The sequence below is a fragment of the Thalia democratica genome, chromosome 8 (assembly GCF_965202585.1).
Source record: "Thalia democratica chromosome 8, ktThaDemo2.hap1.1, whole genome shotgun sequence".
Classification (NCBI taxonomy): Eukaryota; Metazoa; Chordata; class Thaliacea; order Salpida; family Salpidae; genus Thalia; species Thalia democratica.
This window is the reverse complement of record NC_139172.1, coordinates 23622551-23643900: the sequence shown is the minus strand read 5'-3', so window position 1 is coordinate 23643900 and position 21350 is coordinate 23622551. Positions and strand designations below refer to the sequence as shown.

Below are 21350 nucleotides of genomic sequence, written 5' to 3'. Positions count from 1 at the left end.
AATAAATCAACCATAATTGGCAAAATTATATTAAACTAATTATTAAACCTTATAGTGTAAAACTAGTTCTATTTAAAGTTGAACTTAAAATATATATAATAAAAACAAAACATTAATTAAACTCTTTAATAATAATAAAACTTCAAGAAACATATACAAACAAAGAAAAAAAAACATAACTTTAATAACAGCTTTAACATTTAAAACAATCTTTTATAACTTATCGCTAATTAACTTGACAAGTTAGTTATATATTAATGTTCAAAAAATATAATCATATAAATATTGTGTCGTTAGTAAAAATACTTCTTACATAATAACTTTTATTTTTTATCGTTTTCAGTGAACAACAAAAAAGGAAAACTAAACTTTTTACACTGATGAAGCATAAAAAATCATGATAATCATAATTTTATTTACAAAACAATTTGATTACTGAAAGTTTCAAAAAAAATTTACACCACAATTTATTTAGTTTGTGTTACAAACTTAAAAAATCTTTTCTAATGGCTTACAGTAAATAGCTGACTTTTTATTTTATTTCCAAAACTAAAATTACTTGTTTAGTTAACTCTAAGCTAAATTGATTGATTTTGTCAGTTATTCTATTAATTATACTTTGAATGTTAAAATTAAATAAGAATTTTACTACTTATTGTACTAGTATTTTAAAACACTATTTTAACTTTGACGGATGTATATTTTATTCTTTGTTTTCATAACTAGTTTAATGTTTTTTTTATGTGCCGTGCCTACTTTTTTAAACTATTTGTATTTAAACTTTATTTTATTAAACACAATTAACTAATATTATAGAAAATTATATAGAAAATTATAACTTTGATTAGGGTAACAAACAGAATTTAAATCTTTTTCGAAATTGTTATTTAAATATTAAAACTTATTCAGTTTCAAAAACTTTACAAGTTGATTTTATACCAGATTAGTTTAAACATTATATATATATATATATAATCTAGTTAGGTTTAACAGGTTAACTTAAAATTTTTAAAGTATTTTGAAAAACTTAAGACCTTAAAAGAAGAAATTAATACTTTTTTGAGAATAAGCTTTCCTTTTTTAAAGTATAAATTTTGGATAAAAGCTTTTCCAATGAAAACAATTTTGGTTTTGAAACGGTTTAAAACAATCAGAAACTGATTTGTAAAATTACAAAACTTGATAAAGATTCTTAATTTTTTTTCAATCTGGTAATCCTCGTTATGAGGAAATGCACTAAAGAAATATTTTAAAGACCATTTTTGAATATTTATCAGAGAATTATCCGAAACAAGTTTTTAAGGCAAAATTTTCTTTTTTTTTGTGACGTCCTTTAAAAAAAAAACGTCAAAAATAAAAAAGCAAAGACTGAATTGCAAGACTACAGACCTTGAGGAAGACGTCCATACCATTTTAAAAAAACATTTTTGACTCTTTATAGAAAAATTATCCGAAACTAGATTACATCGACTACTACACTAAATGCTGCAACGATAAAAACTGCTATATTCAAAGATGTTAACTTGTAGATTTAATAATAGTTTAATATTATACAGAATAATTAAAAACTTATATTAGCAAAAACATGATAGTTGACAAAGTAAAAGGGAAAGATATAAATTTCAAAATACAGCCTTTTTTGAATTACTGTTAAGTAACGATACCTGCTGAAAAAACTGATGCGATGCGAAACTTCTAAAAAAAAAGCTTGGTCGTCCGTGTGGTTTAAACAGGTTGTTAAAAGATAAATTATTAACTTTAGTCATTTAAAAAATTCAAAAGCTCTACTAGAAGTTTTTTAAAAACAAAATTTCTGTGCAAACTAACCTGTTTTAAAAGTTCAAATAGTTAAAATAGAAATGTTAGCTTAGTTAACAAAAGTTGGTTTCTTTATATAAAATAATGTACTTAACTAATTTTGTGAGACAAAAAAAAAGTATCAAAAAATAAACAAAACATAGTTTTTTAAAGAAATATTATGCCTCTCCTAAATTTTTGAACAAAATTTCCTATTTCTTACATATTTTATTTAAAATTTTTCTTTAACAAGCTTACACACAGATTAGTATATATAAACTTATACATGCAATGTCGAAAACCAGCTTCTGTAAAATACTATTTAATCATGAAAATACTAACAACAAAAACATAGATATGCAATTTATATAAAACAAAAACACCTTGAAAAAATAAATGAATATAAGAATACTAGTCATGATGATCAGTGTTTTAATCACTTTTAAATGAAAAGTTTTAACAATTTAAGTTTGTATCAAAAATAAAGATAAAAGTTTTAACTAAAAGTATTTTTATTTAACTGCTTGATTACTTATACAGTTTTTTTTAAATATTAAAGTTAACTCTTTAATTAAACAAATATAATAAAATAAGGAAATAATAAATTTACTTACTCTAATTAAGATTTTCTAACAACTGAACAATATGTTTGTATATATGTTTAATGTTACAACTAACACCATTAGTATATGTTATGTTACACAAGAAGTTCTTGTGCAGCATAAAATTTTAAAAACAGGTAAAATCTCAAAATACAAATAAAGTTCGAAATTTTTTTATAAATTTTTGTAAGAAATTTTAATTTATTCTGACATCTTAGAAATACGTTTTTTTTGTGTTTTTTTTCTAGAAAAAAATTAACTGTTGACTGAAAAAGTGTTTCATCTATTTATTAAAGTAAAGAATTGCAAAAAAAAAACAAAAAAAATTTTTTTGAAAAACAGTCTGTGAAGTTTTTTTGCAGTTTTATATTTTTCAAGTTCGTTGTATTCATTTTAAAAGCTTTTTTTTTTTACTTATTTCAAATTATTATTCAGTATATTTTTAACTAGAAAATAAATTAACTGCTTTAATCTGTGAATATGAATTTAACTTTTAATTCCTATAAAAAATATGTTTTTTTAGATAGATCGATAAAAAAAAAAGTTTAGTATTTTGAGTTATTTTCAACTCCTTAACTAGTTTTTGATACGTAAAAACCGTGCGTAAACTTAAAATGCAAAACAAATTAGATTAATATTATGAAAATTTAATGTTTTATAAAATTAGACAACGGAGTGTTTACTTAAATAGTTTAATATTTTATTTGAGAATTTTAACGACAGCAAAATAGTCAATAGTATTTTATAGGAATGCACGAATATAGTTATTTTTTACATTGACGTACGAATAAATCACAAAAACTTTTTTGTTCATTTGTACATTTCTTTGTTTTAATAAACTTTAAAAAAAAAGTTATTATAATAGTCTTAAAAGCTTATGCAAAGGTTGATAATCAAAAAAGATCAATTTTTCTATCAGAAACATTAAGTATAACTTTATGTTTTAAATGAAATAATGTTGCGCAATGTTTTTTTATTAAGTATAACTATAATTTAGTATTAATAAAGAACAATTATAGACTGTGTTGTAGTCATACTTGAAAAAGCAAAAGAAACAGTAAATATTAAAAGTACTCGATATCTACAAGGCCACGTAGAGTATTTTTTTCCTTTGTAATAACAAAACACTTGACAAAAAGAAAATTGTTTATATACCCCAAAACTCAATGCTTTGTGTTTTTTCACCTTTTACTTTCAATAAACTTAAAAATAAAGAGCACATAAAGAAGAGTAAAATAATTTCTATTGAAAAAATTTTACAGCTTTTACGGTTAACATTAAATTTTTTTTTGCTACGATTTATAGATGCGTGCTTGTTACAGATTGGTCGCCTCTTGATATGACGAAACAAAAGATTACGTATTACAATTTTATTTTTGAGTGTTTGATATTGATTTTTTAGTTAGTTGATGCTTACAACATTGTGTATGTTTTTTTTAACTTAAATCCATTTATATACATATTTTCGTTTTTTATTAGTAAAATACAGGCTTAAAAGCATAGGTGTACTGCTTTATTAAACATATCTAACTTAGTTTTTTTAGATTTTTACTATTTGTATACAATTTTTTTTCTAGTTTAACAATTTTTACAGAAATTTTATTGTATACCGACTGAAAAGTAGTTGTTAAAGTTGTTTATCAAGTTAAAAGTAAAATAGTTATTGTTTCGTAAAATATTTACAATTTTCGTTACCAGTTTTAACAAAGTGAGAAGTTTTGTAGTTTTGTGAACTAAAACATGTTGATAAAAAGTATACAAACGAACTAAGTAGTGTTAGTATTTTTAGCTTTAAGTCTCTGTACGGTTTTATTCATAAAGTTTACGATATTTTAACTTTGTTTATCGATAACTTACTTAAACAATAATAACAGATAACATTAAAAATAAACATGTATAAAGTATTTGCGATTACAACTTTGTGTGTCGCATTTACTTATGGAGATATTTTGTTTCCTAAAGATACTTCAATAGACTTCGTTTTTCCACCGAAAATGAGAGCTAGCAACATTCCTGGAATGGGAATTGGACATTTAAGACCTCTTGGTAAGTTATTTGTTAATTGTTTATTTTTTTCACACAAATGTTTACATTTGAAACTTTTTACTATTATAAGCGCTAGTTTAAAAATCAAAAGGTGCAACGACGTTCATGCTTACCATAACCTTAACTCAAATTATACACATTTTTAAACTTGGCTTTGTTTTAAAGTAAACTAGCCTAGTTTATTTTTTGATATCCATTTAATTAATTATTAATTTATTAAGCTTCAGTCAAAAATTCGCTTCATAACTGATGACACCTTCATCTCTGTCAAAAATTATGACATGTTAATATCTTTTTTTACTTAATTAGTACCAAAACCTAAGCTTTTTAAAATGTAAACTGATAATTTAATATAAATGCTTTTTTAGATAATAAACTAAATTATATTTATTATACATATAACTACAGGATGGCAAAGAGCACCAGAGGGTAAGGTAACAGAAGTCACTCAAACACCCGACCCTAAAACATTTTGGACTGAATCTGTAAAGCCCAAGAAGCCCCTTGTAATGAGGTTACAACAACTAATAAGCTTTTTAGTTTTGAAAAGATAGCTAAAATTTTTATTTACTACTACTAGCTATAATATACTTGTTTACTTTTACGATTCGCACTAGATATTAAAAAAATTAAACGCCATAGGGCAGAAGCATAGGCTTGTTTTGACTGATTTCCTGTTTTCTCTGCGACCCCAGAAAAACTGAAATAAATGTAATAAAAATGCAATTGAGAATATGTTTTTATATTGAAATATTATCTATATGTAAATTTTTTGTATGAACTAAAGTAAAGTTCATATTTTGAAAGAATTACGTCAAAATGACGTAGTTTTATAGTTTTTTTGTAGAAAAAGTGATATAAACTATAAAAAATTGGATAAATATAAAAGTTTAACAATTGAAAAATGAAGCATTTTATTTAAAATTAGCCAATCAAAAGTTGAAAAAAAAACTATTTTTGAATTATATAACAACTCGAAGAGTTTCATTTTAAACTTTGAAAACTTTTCACATATTGGTTTTATTTTACATCAGAGAAACCGTAGTTTTACAATTTAATTTTTTCTTCAAACTGTAAAATAATTGTTCGTGTCTACTCTTGGTTTGTTTTAAAAAACATAATTTTTATGATTTAAATTGATTTTTAGCAAAGAAATTTTAACTCGAATTGTTTCATTTAGTGATTTATTTTCATATCATTGAATATTTTTTTCTGCTATTAAAACAAGTTAATTAATAATTCTGATTAACACTTAGTTTTTAGTATATTATGTATAAAACTTTTCGTTATTCGTGTTAGCTTCACAACGTAAGTCAAAATTTTCACATTGGCAAGAAAAATAGGACTTAGGTTTATATTTAAACTATTCCATTAAAAATTAATGAACTGGATTAATTAAAATTTTGCAATCTGTTTTACGGGTACTGTCGAATTGTTTAAAGTTTAAACATTTTTATGTACTTGAGAAAATTCAGAAAGTTGTGTAATTTTCTAAAGAGTAAAACTACAATATATCACACAAAATACTCTATCATTAAATTGAAAAGTTTTTACAACATTTAAATTGAAAACTTATAAAAACATTACTCAAAATAACACTCATGAAAAAATAGTGTTTAGCAGAAATAGTTTGTGATTATAACTTTTTAGATATGAAAGAAAGTATCATGCTATGTTGTATAAAATAAATAACAATATACTTAAATTTCATAAATTTAAACTGTATAAAAAGAGTTGTTATAATAAAAATTAAAATCTTTATCTACTTTAAGATTTTTTTGTATAAATGAAAAGATGTTTTGTTATATAAAGCCCCAAAACCTAGTTCAATCATGAAAACTAGACCTTGAATATTATTCTAAATTATACAAATGTTTATAAAAATGTATTTGTATTTCTAAACATGTTAAAGTAAAAATTTCATAGTAGTTAGTAAAAACAAACAAATAAATCTCTACAAAAAATTGTTAAAAAAGGAAAAAAACTTAAAATTTATTTATGAACACGTTGCAAAAGTAATTAAATTACTAGCTTCAAGTTTTAAAAACTACATTCGTACTTTCATATGCAGTATGTTTGTATTATAATTTTCACTTGCAATTACAAATAAAATAATGCTGAAAATTTTTAAATTAAACATTAAGTTTTTTAATTTTAATACCAACTGTAGTTAATAAGTATCAATAGGTATTTAAAGACCAAGTTTTAATTATTTTTAACTATGTTTGCATTTAACAATCTAGAAAGAAGTTTCAGCAACATATTTTAATTTAACTTATTTAATAATCAAGTTAATTTTTTTTTCTGAAGAAAAATATAAATAAAAAAACCATTTTATACATCTTATATAAAAGTTTCATCATAAAAAAAAAAAAAATAATAAAATTGTTTTATTATTTTACTTAGGATATTTTTTTCTGAACTGTTCTTAAAAACTATTTGATAAGTGCATGTTATTTAAACTATTTTTAAATACGAGTTATATAAAATCGATTTATTAGTTAAATCGAGAATTTTTTCGATTTATAAAATATATTAATTTGAAAAAAAAATTATAACTTACTAGGTAAACTAGCTTATATTTTAAAAAGTAATTTTTTTTATCAACTAAAAATTTCTGAAAAATCTAAAAATCAAAGCAAAAATAGAAAACAGACTTCATCGTTTTTCATATTTCAGAGGTTCCTTCAATACATCAGCTGAATGTTTTACTAAATGGGATGACAAGTATCTAAGACAGCATTATGGAAATTTGAATATAGAAGTCACCACCAAGAAACCTGGAAAGATTATTGAACCAAAAATTATGACTTTTAAACGGTTTTTATTGAGGTAAATCTGTTTGAAATTTTTGAACAAATTTTAACATGAAATTTTTAAAATAGTTTTATTGATATGTTGTTCTCTATAAGGTTATAGATTTAAATAATAATTTAAAACCTCGTTATAGAGGTAAACTGCATTTTGGTTTTTATAAAAATATTACTTTTATAGTTTTCGAAAGTTAAACAGGTTATGGATATATTTTAACTAGATTCGTCTAGTATATTTACTTTAAGATTATTTTACAAAGCTATTTGTTGATAAACAAAAAACCAACAAAGTACAGCATCAGTAAATATTTTTATACAAATTATTGTGCAAGAGTCGGCAAAAAATGGTTATTGCGAGCCAAATTTCGAAAATGAAATTATTCGCGGGCCCTAATTGTAAATTTATTGAAATGTTTAATAAAAACTTCTCATTTCCCGTAAAAAGTACATAAAATGTTTTTTTTATTACAAATCCCAAAATATTTAGTGTAAGTTTTAGACTATTGTGAGCGGGTCGATTTTGCATGTTACCGGACCGCAAGTTTTAATGGATTTCATGGACTGCGTCCCGTTTAAAATAAAGATATGCTCGTCGGCTGTTATTTACACTTGATACTTTTTTATAAAACATAAAAATACTTTTTGATAATTAAGAAAAAAAAAATCTGAATAGTTTGCTTTAAGCATGAACTATTTAAAACGACTATTTTTTATGCTGTAGTATCAAAACATTATTAAAATTAGCATTATTTATTTTTAGGTATAACTTAGAAGATTGGTATCTTGTAAGTCCTATTCCCGACGAAATCTTACACGGAATTCCGATGATACCTTCATTGCTGTGCGGTACTTTTAAAAAATATCTTCAAGTAAGTTTGAATTATATCTGTTAAAGAGTACAGTACAATTATTTTTCGACAACTAAACATAAATTTTAAAGTAAATTAATAAAAAGCTAAATTTATTTATTTTCTAAATTGAAAGTAAAGTAAAACTATCGTGAAGGGTTTAAAAATAATCATATTTGTTTTAAACCTGATTTTGATATTGCTTTGAAAATTTTTAATCAAATAACTCGTGGCACTTTTTAAAAGTTTCTAGGAGTCAGTTACAAGCATTACTATCAAATACTTCAGTATATATAATAACGACCGTAAACATTTTATTTCAATTTATTTTTTAAATTTTAATTTTCTTATTATTTTTAGGAAGCGGAAATGTGGATGAGCAGCGGGGGAACTTCATCGAACTTGCACTACGACGCGGATCACAATCTTCACTGCCTCATTGACGGGAGGAAGGACTTCATCATGTACGATCCCAAGTACAAGGATCGCTTCGACATGGAGGTTCATCATTTGTTTTGGTCATTTTAAAATGTTTAGTGTAAAAAGTTTAATTTTAGCTTAAAACTAAAATAAACTAAATTAAAACTAAATTTATCATCAGTGTACCATGTCTAAAACAGAGTTGTTTAAGAAAATTTGGTTTAACTTTACAGTAATCATAAAAACATGACATTTATGTAAGTTATAAATAAAAACTAAGAGGCGAAGTTTTTAAAATTGCCTTAAAAATTATCAAACATAAAATAGTTAAAAAAAATTCTAAAACAATAATTTAGCTTTAATTAAATTAAAAATTACTTTCTCAAACTTATATTTTTAACTTTTTAGTATTTTACTTTATGTGTAAAATTATTTCAAACTAAAAGTAGTGTACACACGATGGTTTCCTAAAGTGTGCGATATCGCATTTTGGAAACGATTTTTACTATATGTGGGCAAAAACTAGGAAGCAAGCGAAAAATAAATGGGTAAATTTCTGTTAAAATGGGCGATGATTAATAAATGGTCCGTTTTTAAAGTAGTTTGGGAAACCCTGATATTCACTTAAATTAATAGTTATTACTCACTAGATTTATAAAACCGCGTGGCTCTGTAAAGTAAAAGTATCTTATCTATACGTATTTTTAACTGCAAAATGAGAGGTAGTTATAACTATAGTTTATAAATTTTATAAATCGTGGCAAAATTAAAACAATTTTACTTAATACTTAATTTTTATAAATATAAATAGGTAGACAAAGTGGCTAAAACAGGATATTCAAAAATAGACTCTGAAATGGTAAATACATACAAGTATCCCCAGATTGGTAAAACTGGTTGGAAGTGGACTACACTGAAACCAGGAGACTGTATTTTTATACCTGCAGGTAATATTTTAGAACAAATAATATTTTTAAAATTAAAAAAAATAACTTAAAAGTAAAAAAAAATACATACATATTAACTTTATTTCTAATCTTTTACGGCTAAGGTCAAAAAATGTTAAAGTATTATTTTTAATAAAAATTAATATGTAAGTTTATAACAAATAAAATATGTTCTGGTAGTCAGCTTAGTTAGTTTAAAAAGTGTTTAATTGAATAAAGATTTATTTAGAGTTTTTTTCTTTTCCTTATTTAATTATTTGGTTGTGTTCTAACAATAAATGCTTTCAGTTAGTTTTAAACTAAAATCATACTTAAAGGTTAGTTTCTTTGAGTATAAAGTTTTTTTTAAATTTATTCAAAAAATAGTAAAAGAGCTATGTTTAGTTTATATATTGTTTAACAAATACATCTGTTATTAATATTTAGTAATAAATTTATAAGAGATCGCGTTTTAACAACTTTAATTTAAGTTTAAAAAACAGCTAAAATGATACCTAACACGAATGTTTATTTATGTTATGTTTATCATTTCAATTAAAAAATCGACTCTTAAAAAATTTGGTCACAGGACTTGGTTTATAGAAAGAACTTATAATCATCGAGCTAAACACGTTTTACTTACTTTATCTACTTCTAGCTACTCTATAAATAACAAAAACACGAATCTTTTATCATTACAAACCTGTATTTTTACAAAAATAAAATAAGAAGAAACCATACATTTAATAAGAACATGACACAACATGAACGTCACAATATGAATGTTTTTATAAAAAAAAATAATAATGATATGGAAATCGATCTAATCTCAAAATAATATTTGCCAAAGTTTATAGCTTGATAAAAAAATGTATGATACATTACCGTTTTTATTTTCAGTTTTTATTACAAAATTAAAAGATTCATAAACTTCATACACTTTGATATTTAAGTATTAAAAAAAAGTACTCTTTACATACAATAGTTTTAAATATAATAACACGTAAAAAAATTTCTTTATATGCCTCTTTCAATTTCAATAGAACAAATTAGCTTTATTCAAAAAACTTTTTGTTTTCGTGCATTTTTAATTATCTCATATCAAATCAATCGTTAAAGTACTTAATTAGAAGGTATAGGAAAAAATACAAACTCATTGATAAAATTAAAAGGCTATACTATTCTAATTGCTACTTATTTTTAAACTTTAAATTGTAACTAAACAGTGTTTTATTTTCTTTTCTAAAAAAATCACTTGAAAATAAACACCTTAATACAAAATTACACTTAACGTAACTTTGAATTAAATTTAAGTTGTAAAACATTTCATACTAAAACTTTCAAAACAACATTTATGCTAAAAACTAAGTACTATTAAGATGTTGTTAATTAAGTTTCGTTTTACTATACTACTTAAACTAAAATACAATCAAAACAACATAAAAGTTATACAACGAAGGGTTTGTTTTTTTTATAAAAAATATTTCTTAACAAACTTATAAATAAAATTAATCATTAAACTTAAATTAAAAATTAACATTTATTTGCAAGGTCACTTGCATCAAGTCAGATCATTTGGTAGAAGTTTGTCTGTCTCAACACTGTGGACCCCCACTAAATCTTTTAACGATTCGGAATGTGTGGATTTGGACATGGACTCACATGTTTCAATGGACGACGTTCAGTTTGTATGGAAGCTTAACAAAGAAGTTAGTGCAACTTGCTTATTAGTTTTAGAATAAAAATTATAAAAGCTTTTCACAAACATTATGTTTTAATGTTTTTTTTTTGTGATAACCATTCAATAAGTATCGTATAAAGATTGGTACAAACAGTAACAAACTTGCCTAACTTTGGTGATTTTTGGAGTTTTTATTTAAGTTAAAGTTTTATTTATAAAGGTTTTACTTATTATTAGTAAAACCTATGTTTAAATATAGTTTATTTAAAGACAAAAATACGCTCAAAATATTTGGTTCTAAGACCTGGTGCACGAAAAAACCTTTCGGTTATCAAGTCGTACACCACGGATACCTCTTAACGTCTTGTTCAGGACATCATAAAAACTAAGCATTTCATCATAAAAATAAGCATTTCATTTATTATATTAACGATATATTTGAATTTTATAAACAATAACCAAATTTTGTTTTCTAAAGTTCTTCTATGCTCAACAATCATAATACATATTTATATAGCATACTTATACTTATTTAGTCCAAAAAGCTCTTAAAATAACTTATTAAATTAGATATGTTGTAGGGAGAACGTGTTATTAACACAACAAGTTTAGTAGAAGACCCAGAGGTTCTTAGACACCATTTGTTTTCCTTGCTCAGAGATGATTCAAAACTTCCAAGAGAAAGGTATGTTAAGATATAGCTAACGATATGACGAAATTTGTATAAAGTATGGTAGAAGTACTAAAAATAATATATGACATATAAAACACTTTTTTTTCTATTTTATTGTTATATTAAATATTGTTATTATAATATTGTTACAGTTAATCACGTAAAATCACACTTGACTGAGAACTATTAATTAAAATAAAATGAAAAAAGCAAAAACATCATTTTTAACAAATCTACTTTCAAAAATTTAAGTACTTAAACAATTAAATTTGTTATCAAGACCTTTTAGTAATAAAAACACTTTTACTAAAAAATAGTAAAAATGCAAGCGGATTGTAAACTTATAAAATTTTAAAGGACCTAAATTACTTTGATAATGAAAAAAACGTTAGCATAAAAAGATTCTATAAACATAAATAATTTTATCATAAATGTCTAAACAAAAACAAAACTAGTATGTACAACAAAAGTTATTAGTTTTATATTTGTTTTTATAATGTTCCTATAACTAACAACTATTTATTATATCATTTATACTTTGATACGACCATAATTGTAAAATAATTTTATTTTTTTCAGTATTTCAAAAGTATATTTTGTGGTTTACAAAGTATTTAAATATTAGTAATCTTTAGCTATAAAAAATAGCTTGGTTTATCAAAGTTTTATCTTTTGAAATTATTTTATGAATGGTTTTAAATAAAACGTTCTCAAGTCTGTTTTAATTTTTAGTATACTTTTTTCATTCAGGTAGAAAATTTGAGTAAAAATAAATTGACTACTTTCGAAATCAAAAAAATACATACATAACTACTTAGATTGAGTGTATACAAAAAAAATTATCATAATTTCTTTATACTACGCGCACTGTAAAACTTTTTAATTCTTTGAAAATTAATATTGTACTAATAGATAAATTTTGAATTAATACAAGATTTACTCACAAGTGTATTCCAAATCTAAACTTTTACTAAGTTTAAATCAAACACTAATTTATGTTATGAAATATATTTTCAATCTGAAGATGTAAAACAAAGTTTAAATCAAATTTTTTTTTTCATAAATACTGGTTTATGCGCTTAATTTGTTATTCGATTATAACACTATGCAACATGATTTTCATAAGCCTTGACGTTGCAAAATACTCGTGTGCAGATTTTATCCTTACTTTGAGCTCGCGAGAAACGAGGTGTCCGAGCGCAAGAAGCAGACTCCTCACGCCGCCTTTCGTCAGCTCGACCTGAAGAAGAAGAACTACCTGACGGCGAAAGACATCAGGAAGCTGCCGGAGAAACTGCTGGAGAGAGTGGCTTCCCTGTTCATAAGGCCGGAGCTGGACGAAGACGAGAAGCTTCTCAAAGTCGAGCTTTAGAAAATATATTCGTAGCTTGATATCCAATAACTTATAAGTTTTGATTTTTATTTACGTATTTAAATGTACTTACGTCGCACATGCATAATGTATTGTTTTTAATGTGTTACCTAATAACTTAAAACTGTTTTATCTTAAAATAAAAGTTATAAAACTGAATAAAAAAAACTTTATCAGTAAGTAATATAAAATAAAACGTTGTTTAAAATATGTATTTCAACTTATTTAATTTTAATTTAATATCCTTTTATAAACATGTTTAGTTTTGTTCGAAAGTATTGTTTCATTCTTTATTTGTTAACAGTATTGTTATATATAAAAGTATTAATTTAAGCTTAAGAAAATTTAAATTATTTAATATTGTTTAGTTTTATTTTACATATATTTTTATGTCGCTTTAAAGATAAAGGTATATAACTTAATAATAAAATTCTATTCTATTTTCATGTTAAAAATTCAATTTTTTATTTGACATTATTATGACATATTTTGTTTAATAAACTTTATTTTATCAACTTTATTAATTTATAAAGACTCAAATAAATTTATATATTAATTTTAAAGTTAAAAATGTACAAGTTCAACAATTTATAGTGTATTTATTTTTACATTGTTTATTAAAAACATTGATAAAGAATGCCTTGTTTTAGAACTTTAATATCAAACTGTTTATACAGTTTTTTAAAATGTTTGTAGTTGAATTATTAGCTAAGTAAAACTTAATGGTCTTGATATAAACTGGTAAGTGCCTTTAACTCAAATTTAAATTATTAGATTTTATAAGTATTATTTATATTTAGGATAAATATTTTTTTTTAAACCGTGCATAAACTTTTAAAATAACAAGCAGAAGAAATATAATAATTAAAGTTTAAATACAATTTTATTCATATGCTAAGATAATAACTTTTAAGTGATTAAAAGCAGCTTTGTCTAATTGATATGAGAAAGAACTTTACATAGCCAAAGACCATAAAATCTTTTAGTAAAATACTAAACTAAGCTTTAATTACAAGTTATTAGTTTTTAATTTAGTTGGTTTAGAAAAAGCTTTCATTAGTTTGTGAGAGATAAGTAGTTATAAGAAGGTTGATTGCAATCATTTGAAATTGGAAATTTTGTGATATATATTTTTTCACTTTTCATATTACGTTTTTAATTTTTCTATATGTTTTCTCAAAATAGTAGGGAATCGATAAAGTACACATTTAAACCCAGGAAAATGTGCGTAGCTTAGGTTGGATGCATACCTTATGAAATTGAGAACCTATTTCACACCAATTATTAGCTAATACCAGCTTATTTTTTATAAAAACACAGTATATTCTAGTTTTTTTTTTTTCGAGTTACTAGACTTTTTCAAAACATTCTTGCGTTATGCTTGCAGAATTTTTTTTCTTCATTTAAATTCATTCGAATTTTTTAACAGTTTGTTTTTATTTTTTTACCCCACTTAATTTTGAGGTCTAGTTTAGTGAGTACCTTGCGCGGGTTTGTACCTTATCGATGTTCCTACAGAAGCACAGTTTTTGACAACAGCGTCAACAAAACTTGCAAAATATTTTCTATTATCAAATTCAGCATTGATGATAAACAAAGATTGAAACAAAATTAATATTCTAGAAATAGTTCTTAGTTTGGTACTAAGGTTTGTAAAAAAACTATAAAAACTTTAATGTGTACTTTTAAAGCCTTTATCATTTGTTTTTAAAGTAATATCAAAACTCAAAACATTTTTTTTAATTTATTAAGTTTATTCTTCTTTATTTTTGCGGTTATCTAAATTTAAAGAATATAAATGTTCTTTAGTGTTTTTTTTTTTTTTGGAAACTAAAAAACTGTATATATACAACCTAACATGTTTTTAACTTCATAACTTCATTGTTTTATAAGCAAACAAATTTAATGCCATTTTAATAAAAATCTAACAAAGTTATACCTTTTTAAACTAAAATAAAAAACTCAAAAATTGTTTATGAACTTTTAAAATCAGGAGAAAACTTAGATTTGACAATTTAAAAAAAAAATAGTTAATTGATTGCTGATTCTTCATTTCCAAAAGCCTTCATATACTAAAAATAACTTTATGAACTTGAATAGTACTTCTTAAACTAGCAAGTATTAAACAAAACAATTATTAACAGCGCAAAGTTAGCAAAGAAACGCAATGTAAGCTTAAAAGTGACATTTTTAAAATAAAGATTAAATTGATTGTCACATCATCATTTTTAGACGAGACTTAGCATTAGCGAGAAACAACACATGATAATTTTGCATACTTTAACTTTTAAATTGTATCTAGTTATAAACAGGTTCAATATTTTTTTAGTTTTACGGTGAACCACTTCATATCATAATGATTTATTTACAGCTCTTTCGGCTAACAAAATTCAGCTATGTTATTTTTTTAATAATGTTTTTACCGATTTCAGTAAAGGTTTGTAGTAGTAGACTTTTTAAGTAAACTATTAAAAAGTGTGCTATGTAAATAGTGTTGCGCATAAACCATAAAAGAACTAAACTAGCTATAAAAGCTACTAACACAGTTATTAGTGCTTCAAAGTGTAAAAACTAAACAATTTATTTTTTATATTTGTAAAAAAACTTACACATTTTAAAATCGATTTTTCTACATTATTCTAAAATATACAAATTTAAATAATGTAAGGAAAAATTTTAGATATTTATGTTTTTTCAAATAAGTATTTTTTTGTTTTAAACGAAAACGCGTCAGTTTTCTAACAAAAATCGGAACAATTTTAAGAACATTCTAGTAAAAACTTTTATAAATATTGTTACTAAATCATAAACTAAAAAACCTGTATAGTTTTATTTCTGATATAGAGCGACCTGGGTTAAAAAGGAAACCTTAATTAAACAACTCTTAAAAATAAAATAGTAACTGAAGAGCCGGACTAAACTAAATAAAGAAAATAACTGCGGAACAAGTAGAGCCATGATAAAAACATATAATTAAATAAAATTATACACGAACCAATAAGCACAACAGTTAGATAAGTTCGATGCAGGAACCATACAGTTTATTTTATTCAAAGACATAAAAATTCTAGTTTTATTGGTCAATAAAATACAGATACTGTAACTTAACATAGGAAGTATTTATCAAAATAAACAAACAGTAACAATACATGTAAATAACTAAAACTTAAAGCTTTTTACATCAAAAAGTTAAAATAAAAACATTACTAATAAATTAAAACTATATTTGTAAACATAGTTTAAATATATATATACCAAATGTTTAAGTGTAACTAAAAAGTAGTTTGAAATAATAAAAGAACTTAAATTAGAAAATGTATATTAATAAACACCTTTAAATAAATATTGCTAAAGACTATTTTAAAAATAGTGTTTCACTCTATAAAATATCTTTAGTTATATTTAAATGATAATATATATAGCAATACTTGAACAATTAACTTATTAAAAATGTTAATTTTTTTATGCGCCACAATATCAGAACTTTTGTATGTTATGATTGCTGTTCGAAAAAACTTTTTACTTTTTTTATAACTACAAAGAGCAGTGAAAGAAACACAAAAATTTGAAAAATAGTTTTTTTTTACTTTTTACAACTATAACACTGACTATATATCAAGTCACTTTTCACTTAACACTTTTAAGATTTACCATATAAATAAATAGATATACATATAACTTTTTAAATATATTTTGTGCCTTGACTTTAATATTCTATCAAAATATACAATGTCTCTTTAAAACTAAAAAATGAGAAACAAAAGTGTTTAAAGCTGCATAATGTTGTCAAGATGTAAGCAATCATCTAAATCTAAATCTATTTCTTAAATCTAAATCAACATAACTAACTTATAAATGGTATAATCTATTGCATTAATGACCAAAACTTATACAAACTGGTTGAAAGCCAAAACAAACCATAAAGAAACCACAATTTAAACGAATAATAAAATCCAATTTCTTAACTTTTCTAAATTTCGTTTTAGATTGAAAGTACGTCATTTTTTAAAATAAAAGAGTGTCAATAGTCATTTATTTGAAAACAAACTTAGATCTGTTGGTAATAAAAACTTACAAAATTAAGTTTAATTAAATTTTGTCGTAGTTAATTTTTTCCTGTTCAACTGATGTTTTAACTATTGAAAGCCGTATCATGAAAATTAGAAATAATAAACGTGCTTTATTCTGTAATGCTTACTTTTTATAAATATTTTTTATACTATATAGCTATATATAATTTCATACACATACCATACGTATTTGTTTTCTTATTCTTTCATAAAAATTAAGACTATTTAACATTCATGAAACCTTATAAAAGTAAAAATTACTTGGAACATCTGCTATTTTGTTTTACGATTTTGTTGTTAAATTGTTACTTATGAATAAGTATTATTTTATTGTTAGAGCAGATATTATATTCAGTTTCAAATTAAAATGCACTTGTAGTTTTTCTCAATTTATATTTTAAAAAAAGTTGTAAATGTCTCAAAAGACTATTGTTAAAAAGGAGACATGTTTGTTGTTTAAATAATTAGAGAGTAATGATAGTTTTTTAAACAACTGATTCACAAAACTAGGTTAATTTGTTTTTAATGTTTTAAACTTTATAGAAACTCTAGAAAAAACCTAAACTGTACACGTTAACAAAAAGCAATAGGATAATTGTGATGTGTAATGTTCTACATAGAAGATGAGAAATTTTGAGTAAGTTATAGAAGACCAGCTAATTTAACTATTACTATAATTTGTTTTGGTTAGATTTCAAACTAACAAAGCTCTTCTTTTACAAAAAAACTCCAAATGAAAAGAAGTGAGGTTATCAAAAAATGTATACTAAAACAACTTTACTAAAACAAGCAAAGTTTTTATTTCTTTAAAACCTAGTTAAACTTTTAATAAGAGGTTTCATTACAAAGTAAACTCTCTGGGTGGTATAGTTAATTAAAATACTATTGTTAAGAACATTTTATTTTATAAATATTTGCCTGCCTCATTATATTTAAACATAATTTTATACAGTATGCAAGAAATCGTTCAGTCTATTATAAAAAATTAAAGCAAAGCTTTTGTAATTTTCTTGGTTGTATGAAATTATTTTTTTCTAATTCTTTACAAATAAAAACAAACTTTGTTTTAGAAATGTCTCAACAAAATTTTCCTAGTTTACATATTTTAAACATGTATAGTTTAACACTACTATGAATTCAATTTTAAGGTTAATCTTTTTTTTAACTCTATGTAAGTATAAAAAATATTTTTAAATTTTTTTTTGTTTCCTTGTGGTTTATCAACACTTTATTTAGGTTTGTCAAAATATAGTTTTTCTATTTCTTATAAAAGTTACATTAATAATAATTTTGTAATTCAAAAGATATACTTTTTGATGCTATTAATGAGATAAGTTTTTTTTCTATTCCACTTAAGTTTTATACATAAAAATGTGTTACAGTAACCTCTCGCTTACTTACGCACATTGTTCCACAGACAAATGCGTAAAGATACGAGAGATTGTAAAGATACGAGATGTACCAAATATACTTACTATAATGGCTGTTTTTTGATATTGCTTCTAGTTAAAAGCATACTGGGAGTTTCCCACTTTTAGCAATTTGTTTATTTTATTTATAAATATAAAAACAAGAGATAAAAATATACATATATAAAAAAGGTTTTAAATTTATATAAAATAATAATACTTGCAGAAAAATTTTACTAATTTTAATAATAAGTAGACTTTATCTTTATCTTTATATATATGTGACGTATTTGATACTTAACATTTATATCCTATTATACTTAGCAAGTTCAATTTATAATTAAGTATTTGTTTACAATTAATAAATGGTGTGGTGTCTATATTAAAGTGTTACAGAAGAAGAACTCAAACTAAAAAAAAAACATCAAATGAAAATCAGTGATACGATTGCTAAAAAATTTTTAGATTTAAGTTAGTTGTAAGCTCTATATTGATTAAGTATAACTGCTACTTTTTGTTAGAAAGTTTCATTAGAACTATATTTTAGATGTTTATTAATATATAGGGCAAGTGTGCTGTATTATTCATTTGTGTTTTAAACTCTCATTATTCCATCATACTTTCATTACTTAAAAAAGTCATATTTCTTTTAGAATTTTAACTTAATCTCCTATTGTTAACAAAGTTTCTGATTAACTGAGGTAAAACTAAATGTTTATCAATTAATCTAGGAACATAAATTTACAAAGTCTAAAGATATAGAGAGGTGAGTAAGCATTTAAAAACACATTTTAAATTAAAAATATACAATAAACATCGTTTGTGCAATATTAAAAAAAAAAAAAAAATTTTTGAACTTTTTAGTTTTCTAAATGCGTAACTAAACGAGAGTGCGTAACTAAACGAGTGCGTAAAGATGTGAGATGTTACTGTATATGAAAATTCAAATTCCGACAATTTAAATTCTTAAAAAAATATTTAAGATGCCATATCTCAAAAAGTAACAGTTATTGCAAAAAAAAAAAAACACGTGCGTCGATTCTATTAATATTGACAAGTATTTTTCTTTTTTGTAAAACTTTTAAAATTTTTTGAAAAATTTGAAATATACTAAGAATTAGTATATTTTTAAACTTTTAGAGCCATTTCTCAAAAAATATTTAAAAAATTTCAAAAATAAAAAAATGGCTTGTAGATATTAATAAGACATAAATATATATATATATTTTTTTTAATATAGCTATCTTTTTGAGTAGCTTCCTTTTAATTTTTTTAAAGAATTTGAATTTTCTGAATTTGATCGTGCACCCATAAAAATGTTTAGGCGTTTACAATTTTAACTTAGTGCAATTAAATTAATTCATCTGTTGAATTGTGCTACTTTTTAAAATTTTAAAGCAGATCACCAACGATTAAAAATCAAAATCAGACTGTTTCTATACTATAATTTGTATTTATTTTATTTATTTATAATGTATTAATTGAAGTTTAAAATTTAACTTAGAGTAAACTTGTATTAGTTTTAGCAAACTATTTATAATTACATTTTTTTGTAATTAAATAACTATTTTATTTGATTTTTTCTATGATCGGAATAAAGGATCCTTTTCAGGCTTATCTTGCATAAAATAATAACTTTAACTTTTTTGGATCACTAGACTAGGTACACGTTTTAAAGTGTAGATTTATACTGAAAGAATAAAAAGCTTTTTGTTTTTAAAGTAACAAGCAGTTACTAACAGAATTTTAGATTTCAAAGTTGTGTCGTTTACTTTTTTTCATAATATACTTATCGGTATTTGTTTAAATAAGACTAGTTAATTAATTAGCATTGTGTTAAATTAAGGAAATTAAAAATATCATAAGTTGATTATATATATTTAAAAAAATTAACAAGTAAATTCGAGTTATTTTTATTTTCTTATATGTGATATTTTTTAATTATAGTAATAAATAACTAAAAAGTAAGTATAAAAAAAAACAAGCTTTAATTAAAAATAGCTTAATATGAAAACTTAAACAATTTTATGAACAGTATTTGTTTCTCGTTACTTAAGCAGCTTAAAAATCTCATTGTTAAAAAAAAATTGAGTTTTTTGTATGTATTTATTTAAGTTTTTAGTAGTTGCACTACTAAACTCTAAAACTAAATATTTGATTATAACTTTATAGAAGCCACAACCTAGTTTAAATAAAATTTCAGGACTGCATCACTTATTTAATACAACATATATGTATGAAATTTTCTAAATTTTTTATGAAGTATATGTACGATGGTTCTTAAAATTTTTATCATATAAGTTAAAATATACTTGTTAATTTAATTTTTTTTTAGATATTCAATTTTTTTCTAAAATGTAAGACCTAAGCTTTATGTAGACTATGCGTGCTTATTAAGCTCTTTAATTAATTGCGCTTTACTTTATTTCTAAAACATAAATGCATTTAATAAAAAACGACAAAACATTTTATAAATAAACGAATAAAAACCAAATAAGAAAAATGTGAATATTAAAGTGACATTTAAAATCATCACATATGCTAAACTAATTTGTATTTACAAACAATATTTTGTATGAAAAAAAATCAATACTTAATAAAAAATAGTATATTATAATTTTCAAAAAGAGTATAATTAGTTTTTTCACACAATGAACATTTAGTTTATAATTATAAATTCAAAAAAAAAAAAA

General features: G+C 23.1%; 1 protein-coding gene across 1 annotated transcript; it reads left to right on the top strand.

The window, feature by feature from the left end:
- The first annotated feature begins 4274 nt into the window (after positions 1-4274).
- Positions 4275-13688, top strand: LOC145842149 (lysine-specific demethylase 8-like). The gene is made up of 9 exons (XM_082949544.1): positions 4275-4445; positions 4854-4959; positions 7125-7277; positions 8019-8127; positions 8467-8607; positions 9338-9473; positions 11004-11161; positions 11715-11818; positions 12962-13688. Exons 1-9 carry the CDS (start codon positions 4292-4294, stop codon positions 13176-13178), a joined length of 1278 nt encoding a protein of 425 aa, XP_082805670.1. The 5' UTR covers positions 4275-4291; the 3' UTR covers positions 13179-13688.
- Positions 13689-21350: the final 7662 nt, after the last annotated feature.

Excerpts from the sequence above, each read along its gene's own strand:
- LOC145842149 (XM_082949544.1), top strand. The coding sequence starts at position 4,292 with ATGTATAAAGTATTTGCGATTACAACTTTGTGTGTCGCATTTACTTAT. Across the intron at positions 8,128-8,466 it reads CTTTTAAAAAATATCTTCAA|GAAGCGGAAATGTGGATGAG; the intron begins GTAAGTTTGAAT and ends TATTATTTTTAG. Across the intron at positions 9,474-11,003 it reads CTGTATTTTTATACCTGCAG|GTCACTTGCATCAAGTCAGA; the intron begins GTAATATTTTAG and ends TTTATTTGCAAG.